This window comes from Catharus ustulatus, chromosome 7, assembly GCF_009819885.2.
Source record: "Catharus ustulatus isolate bCatUst1 chromosome 7, bCatUst1.pri.v2, whole genome shotgun sequence".
Taxonomy (NCBI): domain Eukaryota; kingdom Metazoa; phylum Chordata; class Aves; order Passeriformes; family Turdidae; genus Catharus; species Catharus ustulatus.
The window spans coordinates 38344479-38358872 of NC_046227.1; the positions used below are offsets into that span (position 1 = coordinate 38344479).

General features: G+C 43.0%; 1 protein-coding gene across 1 annotated transcript in view; it reads right to left on the reverse strand.

The window, feature by feature from the left end:
- LOC116999005 (nebulin-like) overlaps positions 1-7077 on the reverse strand; it is a 103993-nt gene extending 96916 nt beyond the window's left edge. The window contains exons 1-6 of the mRNA XM_033065279.1: positions 7045-7077; positions 3043-3087; positions 1100-1315; positions 648-755; positions 428-532; positions 91-195 (exon numbers count right to left, since the gene is read on the reverse strand). Of these exons, the coding sequence (XP_032921170.1) occupies positions 91-195; positions 428-532; positions 648-755; positions 1100-1315; positions 3043-3087; positions 7045-7077 (612 nt within the window). The remainder of the gene's footprint in view (positions 1-90; positions 196-427; positions 533-647; positions 756-1099; positions 1316-3042; positions 3088-7044) is intronic.
- Positions 7078-14394: the final 7317 nt, after the last annotated feature.

Below are 14394 nucleotides of genomic sequence, written 5' to 3' on the forward strand. Positions count from 1 at the left end.
AAAATGCCAGAATGCTCATTATTAATTCATCTCTGGCTTTGAAAGCTTCTTTCACTTCAGCTGCTGAGACCTGTGGTTATTTATTGTTACCTTGCTGAACATTGCTGTGTTTTTTATTGCATTCACAAGCTCTGGAGCATCAGGGGGAAGCAGGTACTTGTCTTTATTCTCCTCCCAGTTCTGTTTATATAATACCTGGAAGGAAAGATCAGCAAGTTGGTCACTCCATCATTTAAAAAATGTTTACAGCAGTAACATCTGAATAGAGCAACTGGAAATATTTAATATTATATTTATATTTGCCTTACCAACTTCTCTGCTATCCCTAACGTAGCATAAACGTTGCTTTAGCACCCTGAGTTCAAAACTTTGCTCTGATCAGTAACCTCAGGCTCCAGCAGTGCTGGGAAAGTCAGAAGTCACTCACCTTGCTCACTTGCTGTGACACTTTCTTTGCATGTTCTATATCCATGGCCTTTTCATCCACGTGGCAAATGGTTCTGGCAATTCCCCCAGCCATGCGGTACTTAACCTGGAACAGGGCACAAAATCCATGGAATCTACAGCAAAGCTGAGTTCTTTTTAAAAAAACAACACAATAATGACATTTCACACTTCATTGAACCTGGAAATGCAGTGTTACCCACCTCACTGAGCTGGTCCTGCACTTTCTTGATCCTCCGGATTTCTGGGGTATCAACTGTGGAAGCATATGGCTTTCCTCTTTCTTTTCTGAATTTTTCTTTGTACTTGTTCTGGAAGAAAATAATGATAAAAACAATTAAGATATATCCCTGAGCTCTGACAGAACTGTATTAGCAATTGTTGCCATATTTATCTGGTTAGGACAGGAATTTGGGGCAATATTCAATAATATAAACTAAAATTATTCAACTGCATTTGCACTTATGCTTATTTCAGCTGAGTCTATTCCATCTGACACAACAGGAAAAAATCCATCTCTAACTTGGATCACCTCTAATTTATTACATTCTCCCCACTGATAAACCCAGTTATTTGCACTATAACTATCAAACAACCCCTCTAAAACAGTTTTAAAGTTGGTGTTACCCAAGAAATGAGATATGAGACAACCTACCTCGCTGAACAAGTCCTTCATTTTATTGCTGTGTTCCAGGTAAGGTGTCAAAAACTTGGATGGGTCCACTTTAGTCCGGATTGTCTTTTTCCTGACAGGAGGGGCTGCATCCTCCCCAGGGGGCTGGGTGTGCTCAGCTGTGTAGGTGGTGGTTGTGGTGATGGTCTCAGGGCTTGAGTAGTCAGTGCTGATGGTCTCAGTGATCTCAGTCACCACCTGGGGATTAAAAAATTTCAATAATCACTCGTTTCACAGCTGTAAAAGTTTGTTAGGATAAGGATTTTCACCCCTCTGAGCTGGGTGTGCTCAGCTGTATAGGTGGTGCTGGTGGTCTCAGGACTTGAATAGTTTGTGCTCATAGTCTCAATGACCACTTGGAAATTAAAAAAAAAAAAATCAATAATAATTTATAGCTGTAAAACTTCATTAGGATAAGGATTTTCACCCCTCTGAGCTGGGAGTGCTCAGCTGTGTAGGTGGTGCCGGTGGTCTCAGGACCTGAGTAGTCTGTGCTGATGGTCTCAGTGACCACTTGGAGGTTAAACAAATTCAATAATCACTTGTTTTATAGCTGTAAAAGTTTGTTAGGATAAGGATTTTCACCCCTCTGAGCTGGGAGTGCTCAGCTGTATAGGTGGTTGTGGTGGTCTCAGGACCTGAGTAGTCCATGCTGATGGTTTCAGTGACCACCTGGAGATTAAAAAATTTCAATAATCACTTGTTTTATAGTTGTAAAAGTTAGTTAGGATAAGGATTTTCACCCCTCTGAGCTGGGTATGCTAAGCTGTATAAGTGGTGCTGGTGGTCTCAGTGATACCATCAGTAGTCTGTGCTGGTGGTCTCTGACCACCTGGAGATTAAAAAAAATTCAGTAATCACTCATTTCATAGCTGTAAAAGTTCATTAGGATGAGGATTTTCACCCCTCTGAGCTGGGAGTGCTCAGCTGTATAGGTGGTGCTGGTGGTCTCAGGACCTGAGTAGTTTGTGCTCATAGTCTCAATGACCACTTGGAAATTAAAAAATTTCAATGATCCCTTGTTTTATAGCTGTAAAAGTTCGTTATGATGTGTTTTTCACCCCCCTGAGATGGTGAAAGGATCCTCTGCTCTCATCCAGATCCACATAGAAACAGAAAATCAGGGACACTTTCCTACTGGGATTACCACTGTGCTCCCAATCCATCACCCACCCTAAAAAACCCACAAGGAATGAGCTCTCTGGCTGGGTCCTGCATCAAACTCATGGAATTATTCTCCAGAGGGTCTGGGAGAGCGGGGCTCCAGCTGCCTCTGCTCTACATGCATTCATTTCCAATCAATTTAAATGCTTTTTCAACACAGTCATGCTGCAAGCAGTAGTTTTATACTAAGATTCTAATGAAAAGCATCTAAAAATAATTACCACAATTAAAAAACGTGCTCCAAAACCACCCAAATAAGTGTCAGGTTTTGTTTGGTATCAATTAGCTTTATAAAAAATTGCCTTTAGAAAGGAATTCATGAAGGCCAGAGTTCTGAGAGTTATTTGCATCAATGAGACAGAGCTGAAAATGCACCAAGAATTACACAACTAATAATTTCTGTTTCTGCATGAGCCCATGTCATAAAGAATGTTTCACCATAACACAGCAGAGAGTTGGGCTACAGCTCTTTTAGAAGAAAAATTTTAAATTATGGCAATCACTCTTTGGTGACCCAAATATTTGTTACCAGTGACATGATGAAAAATCTGCAAATCTGTAATTTTTTTTCAGCGAAATTACACAAAGTGAACAGAACTGATACATGAAGCAAAAATAAAGTATTAAGCAGCAATTGCTCACTGATATTTGTGTGTTTAACATGAAAAATTCAACCTCAGAATACAAAAAGCTGCTAATTTAGTGTTTCATGTTAATTACATGCATTTCTGTGCTACATGCAGCATGACAGGGACCTTTACCTCGTGTGGCTCACCCTCCTCAATAACTGTCTCCTCAATGTAGTACTTTGGAAAAAAAAAAAAGAGAAAAACCATCATTGTTAGGCCAGATCAGCAAATTGCAGCTTCTGTGGAGCTGTTTTAAAACACATTGCTGGAGAAACAGGATTTTATATGGAGTCATTTCGTAATTTTGAATATCTGTTCAAATTTTGCATTAAGGATCGGATTTTTATTCCATACAATCCCCAACAAATAATTGTCCAAATAATTAATGAAAGATTATTATCTAATTTTACCCACAAGAGGGAAGACATTGACAACCACATTAAAAGAATCAGAGTTTAAAACACCGGATTTTCCTGTTTTTTATTTGGTGACACCAATGACTGTTGTCCTCAGGGTTATTTTTACAAGGACACCAATAATTCCTGGTTGCTGGCTAAACTTCGTTGCTGATCACAACTCTGAGCCTGCTGATTTTTCACCCATTTTACTGCCCATTATCCCCCCACATCTCATAAATTTGGGGATAAAACCACAACGGGACTTGTCCCAAAAGCAGCCCAGCAACCTTCACTGCTCTCCCCTTGTCCACAGCAGCTGTGAACTCATTATAAAAATTAATGAGGTTCATCAGCCATAGATTGCTCTTGATAACTCGATGTTCACTTCTCCACACGACCTTCACGTCCTTCATGTGTTTAAAAATAACTTTTCGAAAGATTTGCTCCACAGCCTTCCCAAAGAACAGAGTTTGACCAGCCTGGATCTTCCTTCTTGTCTTTCTTGAAGACCAAATCCAGCTGCCCATGGATATAGGAATGGAGTTTGGAATGTTTTAAATCTTTGTTTCTTCCAAGTTGTCTGCTCCTGCTTCCACCTTCAGTATATATATATATATATATATTTTTTTTTTTTTTTTTAAGTGTCATTTTCTGCAGTCAAGAGCTCTGTGTTCTTCCACTCCATCCTTCTGCTGTTTGATTTTTGCACTTTGTGTGCTCGGGGAAAATCACCCAACTACCCTGGGTGCCTTTGCTGCTTCCCACAGGATTTTCCCCGAGCAGCCCCAATCCTGCTCTTCCAAAACCTGCGATAATTCCATTTATTTTGCTCACTGCTCCCTGTATCTTCAGCTCCTTTGTCCCACGCTCACTGCAGCGCTTGATCTTTGCATTTTCCACCAGTTCTGGCTTGTTTGTGAGCACCACGGAGCATCTTTTCCAGCCGGGACAAAAAGAATTGGGAAAGGAGCGGCTGAGGGAGCTGGGAAAGGGAGCCTGGAGAAAAGGAGGCTCAGGGGGAACCCCTTGAAAGATCGGGCTTTGCTCATAGGGAATAACCCACAGCACAATGGGAAACAGCCTCGGGTTGTGCGGGTTTTGTCGGATTTATTTGATGTTGTGGGATTTGTTTATCATTAATTGCCGGTCTGTCACTTCCCGGCCGCGGCCGCGCGGTGGCGCCGTCGCGCGGAAATGGCGGCGGCGTGAGGGGAGCGCGCAGGCCGCGGCCTGCCGCACCTGCCCCGCTCCGAAAACACGGAAAAAAACTTTAAAAAACATTGCTGCAGGAACAGCACCCGCCGTGTGCGGGGTCGGCTTCACTGGCACAAAGGCTAAGTGGAAGAATGCGGGGTTTGTGTTGGAAAATCTCCTCCGAGCGGTAATTGCTTGGGGTCGCTTGCCTAGCTTGCGGGAACGGAAAAATCTTTGAAGCGAAAAAATTCCTCGTTGCAATGTAAGCCCCTTTCTGAGAGCTCTTCCTCAAAGTTACTTCAAGTGACCAAGCTGTACTTCCCAAGCTGTGACATATTGGCTGTTCTGAGGTGATTTCCATGCTGGACCCACCTTCGACGGCACCTTCCACAAACCTCCACAAAACCTTCCTCAAACTTTCTACAAAACCTTCAAACTGTCTACAAAACTGTCCACAAACTTTCTACAAAACCTTCAAACTGTCTACAAAACCTTTCACAAACGTTCTACAAAACCTTTCACAAACTTTCTACAAAACCGCCCTCAAACTTTCTACAAAATCTTCCTCAAACGTTCCACAAAACCTTTCACAAACTTTCTACAAAACCGCCCTCAATCTTTCTACAAAATCTTCCTCAAACTTTCTACAAAATCTTCCTTAAACTTTCTACATAACTGTCCACAAACTTTCTACAAAACCCTTTGCAAAACCTTCCAGAAAATCCTCCGCAAAACCTTCCAGAAGTTTTCCGCTAAACCTTCCACAAACCCCTTTGCAAAATCTTCCACAAACTTTACACAAAGTCTTCCCAAAAACCTCAAGTAACTCAGAAGGAAATGTTTGTATCACTCACTGTGGATTTTTGCACATCCCAAGACAGCTACAACATCAAGTAATGGCTCATAATTCCAGAGAAAGTTAAAAAATAGCATCTTAAAATCCTTGGCAATGCCTCAACCACTCAATGATCGTGTCCTTCTCTTTCAGAAGATGAATTTCTGATAGAACTTGTAGGTTTAAAATCCTGGATTGATGCAGGAATTAGGAAAATTCTGGGAAGGCTTAAAACTGTACCAGATGCTGTTGTTCCTCATTTATTTAGCATCTCACCGTGAATATCCCAAGGGAAGCTGTTAAATCAGTGCCTCCTCAGCCCAAGGGATGTGGTTACAGCAAGGTGGTCATTGAAAATTAAAAATAAAGGATGAAACGGGGCTGTGTGAACAAAAAGCCCAAAATACCATAACCTCTGCTGGAATAAATAAACAATGAAGCAAATAAATATCCACTACAGAGAGCACACAATGCACAGGAAACATAAAGGCAATTACAAGTAACGTGGGAATGAAATTTAATGAAGGGTTGGTGTCATTGTAGCTAGGTAGTAAGATGTCTTTAAAATCGACTTTATGAGTGGTGACACCTATTTTGCAAAATGCATTTAATTACTCTGGCAAATCATTTGGCTTTACTTCATTCACTATTTGAAATATATGGAGCTGGCAGTGCCCTCGCTGCACCTGAAATCAATAATGTGGTGGCAATGAGTTGTAGGATGTTCACATTTATACTCTCGCTCTTTTCCTCAAACACTGAGTGATTTTTTACAAGACTTTATGTATTTCATAGCACATAAATTAATTGCAGAGCAGTGGCAATGCAATGAGTAACAGCACACTGCTAATTTCGTGTAGTTTCATTGTTCCAGTGGTTCCAGCTGTGGGTTGCCCATTTCCTGGGGAATTTTTAATTCAGTTTCCTGAGATTCAATAATTCAGCCTCTAACTGCGAGTTTAAATGAGCTGCTGGCAAATTAATCTGTGGTGCACCTCCATGGATATAGAATCATGGAATGCCCTGGGTTGGAAGGGACCTTAAAGATGCACCCCTGCCATGGGCAGGGACACCTCCCACTGCTCCAACCTGGCCTTGGACACTTCCAGGGATCCAGGGGCAGCCACAGCTTCTCTGGGCAACCTTGTGCCACAGCCTCCCCACCTTCACAGGGCAGGATTTCCTCCTGGTGCCTAATTTAAATCTACCCCCTGTCAGTTTAAAGTCCTCCTCCCTTGTCCTGCCACTTAAACCTGGCTCATCTCTGCAGCAGGCTCAGGCTAAATTGGTTTGTGGTCTCCTGGTGACACAAAGGTGCTGCATTTCTGCAGAGGCAGGGCTAGAAAGGGGCTTCCAAATCCACCCAGCATGGATTGGGTGACAGAGGGCAAGCCAGGAGGGAAAAGAGCTGGCCCAGTGCATCTAAAATTACACTGGGAGTAATCAGAAAACCTTGCACAGTGAGTGTGGGATGGTTCCAGTCCTTATTTAAACTGAGAAACTATGACAGGAGCCAGGAGACTTTGCTCCACTGATAGCAACTGTTGTTGTTGTTGTTTTACTGATGAGACCATTTAATAGATATCTAATCATCCCTAATCTTCAGACAGCAAACAGCAACCTCTGCTCCTCAACAAGGTGATTAAAGTATTCAGTCACAGTCACAAGGCAGGAAACAACATTTCTATTCTCACATTTTCTTCTTACCTCCACAACTTCCTCATATTCTTCTTCCTCCATTCTGAAGGTTTGCTTCTGTGTCTCCCCCACTCACTGGTCATGCAGCAGGTGAAAATGTGAATAAACAGTATTAGCCCATGACTGAAGGTACCATCAGAAGCTACAAGTCTGGCTCATAAAGCACTTGGGGTCATGGTTAGTAACTAGTCAGACCCTGAATAAAGTTGGGATCTGGCATTACTTGGACTTTTATGGAAAAACATTGGATTAAGTTTCAATATAAATTACAATTTTGGTCAAATACTTCCTTCCAGTTATAACATCAACACTGGATCCAATAAAAATAAAATAAAATAGATAAATAAAAGAGAAAATTAAGAGATCTCTTGAAACATGATGTAATATTTTCATTAGAAAGAATTATTTGAAGCCTTTTGTTCTTTTCTTTGTGACTATTCTATGCTATTTCATTATATCATTCAAGCTCCCATTTGAATGGGAGGTTTATATTCTACTACATTCATTCATAAGTAAGAGCATAATGCAGAAAAATATTGTAAATATTTTTTTCAGTGACCTTAGGTTAATGAGGCAATTTCTGTCTTCCCAGCATCAGCCTACGGAGATGCTCTGGGGTTTGATTTTTAAGCTCTTGTGGCTTTTTCCTCTCTATTTCTTCAGACCTGGAAAAGATGAAAATCCATAGAGTTGGCTGAAGTAAAAAGCGAGATGAGTGTCAGAACCTTTGAACAAATTAATGAACACCCTGATTTTGCTGTGAGGCAAAGCTACAATTTTCCACCGGGCTCTGCAGCCCTGTTTCTAATGTTGGGAGGGGATGAGGCTTTGGAACAGCTGCTCCTGAGTCCAGGGATATTTGCCGTGTAAGCTAATCCTGCCAACTGACAGGGCAGTTGTGTTGAGCTGGCTAAACTGCAATTCCTTCTGAGGCAAGGGAAGTCAAGTCATGCAGGTTAAATATAGGAACATGGAATACTGGCCCTTTTTAGTCCCAATGGGCTGAGAAAAATGGCCAAAAAACTAACTGGGAAAACCGCGTTGTTAACTATTAAAATAAATGAAGAATAACTCAAATAATGAGTGACAAGTCATGAAACAGTGGGCAGAGATGCATGGATAAACTCAAGAAGTGGGGTTTGCATATAAAAACAATCCCTTCAACCTGTTACAACCTTCAGCCACACTTCCAAACCCCATCCCAGGTCTTCTCCTCCAGTCTGCACCGAGTTACTCAGACAGAAAACCTGACTCCCATGGGCAAAGCACAAGTATTCCCAAAAATCTACACCATGGGGAAAGAGCTCAAGATCCTCTTGGAAGGAAAAGAAGTGACATGCATTAAAAATGTTCTTACCAGCGACATGCAGTAAATATCCTTTGGAGCAAAGGCTCTCCAGTGTTCCCTCCTGAGCAGCACCGGGTGAGAGCGAGGGGTTTGGTGGCTCCTGGTGACGTGGGTGGCCCACACAGCCAATCTGGCTCCAGCCCGCTCGAGTTTCATCCCTAAATATACCCGGTGACCCCGAGGGAGGCCACCTGTTCTCAGCAGCATCAGGGAGAGGGAGCTGGGCACCTCCATGCTCCTCAGGGAACCCAAAACACACCAGAGCTTGCCTGGGGCTCGGTGAGATGGTGAGCAAGGCAGGAAAACCCAGGCAAACCCAAGGGAGTGCTCCAATGGAAAAAACATCATTATCAGAGTTGATAAAAATTGAATTTCAATTCATGGAGGCAGTTTAGTTCCTGTAATGTGCCTGAATAAACACCATCCCAATCCAAGAATCTCTGAACTTGAGGAGTCCACACTGCAAACTAAATTTCAGTAGAAACATGTCTTTAATTTCACCCCATAAGTATGCCTGAAGAGCTTTTTCACCTTGATGCAAATCACCTGTCAATATTTTTATCACCTCTGAAATGTTTCACAGCTGAACACGCAGCCCCAGGAACATGTGAAAAGCGACTGCTTGCAGGGAAGGAACCCAACAAACCTGGTGAAGGAAGTCCAAGAAGAGCTGATAAACAGATTAGGTGACAGGGGAGCAAGCCTGGTATTTTGGAAGGTCAGGAACGCCGTGATGTGTGGAGCAGAACCAAGGGGATGACAACAGACGTGACTTCTTAGGGGATCACTCGACTGACACAAATAGAGTTGACTTTGGTTCCTCAAGGTGGTGCATTCAGTATCAACAATGATCCTTTCCAGGTGCTAGATCACATAATTCAATAAATGATCATCAGGAGCCCTTGAGATACATCTCTTTCCTTAACTCTTTCCAGAAGTTCATATTTATATCCAGATGAAATATCATAGCTCATTCACTACTGCCAAGTATTTTAGAGTCTGCCCAGAGCTGCAGACCCCTCCCTGTCTTCCTTTGGCCAAGTCATTTTTAATTACTCTGCATTTTGCTTTACTAGGCAGTCCTTCCCCTTTTAATCTGATTTCTGTTTATTTAACCTTCTCAACATCTTTTGAAATTGTGCAGAAATTACCACAGCGTGTTGGTGGAGTCTCTGGAGAGCAGCCTCAGCGTAACCTGCTGCTCTCTGACCCTGAACCTCCGTGTGTGCATTCCAGAAATAACTCACAGGCTCCTTTCCCTCCCTCCTGGGTGCTGCTTCTCAGCAGATTGGATGCAAAATGTGACATCTTCATTATCAATAACAAACCTTAATGGAGTGAAGGGCCAGCTTTCCTTATTGAACTTGTAATTCATTATCAGTCGTTCCAGTTCAATCCTGCAATGAGTTTCTCCCTCAGTGATACTCTGCAAGCCCTGTGTTTCTGGAGCATCACCTTCAGACCATTCTACACTGATATCTTGTTTAGAAAGACACTAAAATTACCCACAGGACACCAGCACCATTTTTTCTGCCACAGAAATGCAGCTGTCTTTAGTGTGAAACATGGCAGATCTTCAGCAGCACAGCTCAGGCTGGAAAAAAGCATGGAATAACCCATGGGAATCACAGAGAGGGGCTAAGAACCAAAAGGATCATTGGTGAAAGGAACAGCTAGGCTGAACAGAAGGTTTTTGTTCTGGCACTGGAGCACAAAGAGGGCAGGAGGCTGCTCCTGGGTCCCTTGAGAGAATATTTCAATTCCTGCATTTTGCTGCTTTGCTCCTTCAGCTCCAAATCTCAAGGAATGGCTCTGCCAAAACTTTTGGCATTGCAAGGAGAATCCCAGGATCCTTGAGGCTGGAAAAGTCTTCCCAGCCCATGGAGTCCCAGCTGTGCCCAGTGTCCTTGTCCCCAGCCCTGAGCACTGAGAGCCACGTCCAGGAATTCCTTGGACACATCCAGGGATGGGGATTCCAAACTTCCCTGTTCCAAACACGTGTGAGGCAAAGGAAATATTAATGGTTAATATTCTTTTTTTCTTTTTAAATTGTTTCATTGTGAAAATTTTTGTCTGCCTCTGATTTCTGATGGAATACTCACAAAACCATAGAATCATTAAGGCTGGAAAAGACCCCCAAGATCATCAAGTCCAGCTTTTGACTTTGTTATGAGAATATGAACTTGACTTTCTGGGGATCAAATATTTCAAAAGCATTAAGTGTGCCCTAGCTGGAGCCTGGCAGCTCTGCCCCAGGTTAACACATCAGGCCACATTTATCCACAGCACATAAATGAGCTCAGCAGTTCTGAGCTGAAGACAGGACACTGCAAAACTGCTTAGGCAGAAAAAGATGTTATTGTGCATTTCAGTCACAAAGATTTAAAGCAAAAAAATATTTTCTTGTACTTTAAATATTGAGTTCAGTCAGTCCTGCTTATCCAAAGGAGCCATCAGGGCAGGATGGATGAATGTCCTGACATCCCAGGGGCTATATTTAACCTCCTGATGTAACCAATAGAGCACCTGGCCTTTACAAGCATTGTATCATTGGGAAAGGACATTTAAATACATATTTGTGCCACTCTGTCTGTTTTTAACCCATCACCAGTGAGTTCTTCTCATTCTTTTCACCATTCCCCACAGCAAGGCTCCTCTGCCCCAGCACTTTTTGGTTTAATGTATGGAAATTTTGAGGAGAGCATTTTTACCAAAAATTAGGGAGGGCTTGATTGGATAGGTGCAAAAGATTGTCTTCAAATTAAATATACATATGTTTCTCTGACCCCTCCATTTCTACAGCTGACCAATCTTTTTTCTTCTGGATGAAACCAAGCTGGAGCACAGGCCTTGTCAGGGATTTGCCTTGGCTTACAAACAAAAAGGTTTTTAGGAAAGGGTGCATGCTCTAACAAGAATTCCACTTTTACTTCAGTGCTGCTCATCCTCTTTCTCAAAGTATTAATAGAAAGTATTATATCATACCAAACAATATTCCTGGGGACAGTGAATCAAAGTGCTGTGAGTGGATCACCTCCAGTGCCTCATCTTCAGGTTTATTTTTTGATGCTGATGGCTGATTTGGGGTGAGCAGCAGCACAAGATGGTGGCTGTGTGAACCAACCACTCACTGTGACTCAAAAAGACTTTGCTGGAAGAGGAGGAAAAAAGGAATATTGATATGATTAATATGGAACCAAAATTCATCTGATGCTTCCCAATGTTCCGGGACAGAGAAGGGACTGTGGCCTCACCCATCAAATTGTTTGGGTATAACCCAAACTTTTTAGTACTGAAAGTGTCCTGCCAGAATATTTCAAAGACTGAATCAAAAGACACTTCAAAATAGGGAAAAAATACAAACAAACTCAAACTTGAAGAAGAAACTTGAAGGAGAAGGAGGAGAAGGAGAAGGAGAAGGAGAAGAGAAGGAGAAAGAAGGAGAAGGAGAAGGAGAAGGAGAAGGAGGTGCCAAATATTGGTTAACTTTTTTTCGTTACAAGATTTGATAAAGCAAAGAGAAATCACATGAACAAATGCACCTCCAGCTGGTTGTAGAAACTTAAAAATTAGGTGAATATTTAAACCCCCCAACAGTGAGGATAAAACATCAGAGTGTAAAAGATCCTGTGCATGGACACAAGATGTTCACTGGGGCCATTGGCACAAGGAGAGCTCTCCTCACATGACAGCATCTGTCACAGCCTCCCCTGTTCTTTACTTAGGCCCTTTGAGAATCCTAAAAGAAAATATTTATCCACAAGATGATGTCAAACAGCCCAGTTTATCTCCCCTGCTAATGTTCCCAGGACAGCCACGGAGTCTTAGACATGGGTGCTCATCAGAAAGAAGATACAGCCAAGGCAAATGTCCTCAAGAATTCAAAGCCAGCTCTGATTGTATTGATCAGATTTCCTAATGGGAGCTGCTGAGAGAAGCTGAGATACAGCCCATAGCTCAACATATTCAGGTTTTAGAATGTTATATCAGATACTATAAACTAGGAAAGGAAGGTGAGGTTCTTCTCGAATATTTTCTTCTTCCTGCTATTTATAAGACAAATAAACTTTTGTATTTTTAGAACAGAGGTACAAATACCAGCTGTAAATGCCAGTGAAAAGCCCTGACTGGCATCCAGAGATTCAGCTCCTGCCCTGCCTCCCACACTTGTCCCTTTGGACCAGCTCTGCCTCACTACTCTGCCATAAAATAACACAGCTCTTTTATCTTTTAAAGAGAAACTTTTTCATTATTAGCACCATTCTGCAAATCCTACAGTGAGAGATGTCACTGTGTAAGCAGATGATCTCTTTGGGATTGTCCCATCCATGGGACTGTCAGGCCAGGCTGGATGGGGCTGGGAGCAGCCTGCTTTGGTGCTTTCCCCTCCCCATATGGCTGAGGAAATGCAATTCCTTCTTGGAATATTCCTTCTGGGAAGAAATTCCTTCTTGGTGCTCCCCCTCAGGTGTCTGCTCCCCTGACTGTCCCACCCCAGGTGCTGCTGCCATGAGGACACATTCCAGTTTTCTCACAACGTGCCAGCCTCAGATTGCACCTCAGTTTTTCCAGCCTGCTGGTATCGATACCCTGCCTCCTTTTTCCAGCTCCTCACTGAACTCCTTGCACTGAATTTAGAGCAGAGTTGTTGTTTCTTACAAAACCAATTTGAAACAATTCAGGGAGAAACCATAACCCAGACCAGGTTCATTTCTGTCCCAGAGCACACCCAGATCGTTTCATGAGTCCTCACATTTCTACCAAAGCTGGGCAGCAGGAATTTCACCTGGGGTTGTGCAGCCCTGCCAGCTTTCCACATCACCCCAACAGCCACTAGCAAAGGGATGGACTGACAGAGCCACAGCACACACAGATTTCCCTGCTGTAAATCCTCTGGGATGGAGGGACAGGGCTGGACACTCCCCTTGAAACCATGAGCAGAGCATCACCTTCATTCTGCAACCCCTCTGCTGCTTTTCCAGTCCAACCACTGCCCTGATACTGCTGAAAGATTCCCTGAGAGAGAAAAGAGGGAAGGAATCCAATATTTACTGCCTAGCCCTCTGTGCCTCTTCCACCAAGGACATTTCATTCCAATAGGGAGCAATTTGGATACAAATGTGTGGTTGAGGTAAAACTGTGGTTGGGTCCTTTTCACCTTTTTTCTCCTTGGGCAAAAGAAGGAAAAGTGTTACTATGCCTCTTCCCCCTTCCAAGGGTTTTCTAATCAGTGCAGGGTTCGTTTGTGGAGCTCCCAGAGAAATTCCTCATGATCCTCCCTGCCCTGGATCCCTGTCCCTCCAACCCCTCTGACTCCCCTGCCCTGCAGAGTGGTTCCTACAGCCTATGGAAAATCCAACTTACAGTTCATGGGCTGTGACAAAAATTGTCCAAAGATCACAGAAGCTGCTGCAAAACAAGGTCAATATTTAGATCAGAACTCAATGGATCTGCTCAAGAAATCCCAGAATAACCGGATCTTCCCCTGACAGGCAATCCATGCACCTCCAGTCTCCTCACCCTGAAGGAAGCTGAACCAGAGCTCACATGTCCAGTGTCATTTAGCAAACTGTGCCTGAGACTCATTTTTAAAATATTCTCTCTCTGATTTAAAAGGAACATATTTATATGAAAGGTTCAAACACCTCTGACTGTAAAATGAGGGGGGAAAGGCAACGTGCCTCACATTCCTGACTGGCATTGCTGGGGTGGTGTCTCATACCCTGAAATACAACCTGCAGCAGTCCATAAAATATTAAGACTGGCCATGGCCAGGAATACTCTGCAGCAGCAGCAGTTCCCAGGGGCAGAATGCTCTGTGAAAGGTCACTGAGGTCACAGCACAACAGCCACCAGGAGCAATTCTTCTCTGCACTATTATTAACAGCACTGAGCAGCCACAAGGAATCTGCTGGGCTCCCACTGCTCTGCAACAGCTCCAGGAAACAAAATTTGGTGACTGCACCAATGAAGGGACATTTAATCACAGTAAGGAATGATAACATCACAAA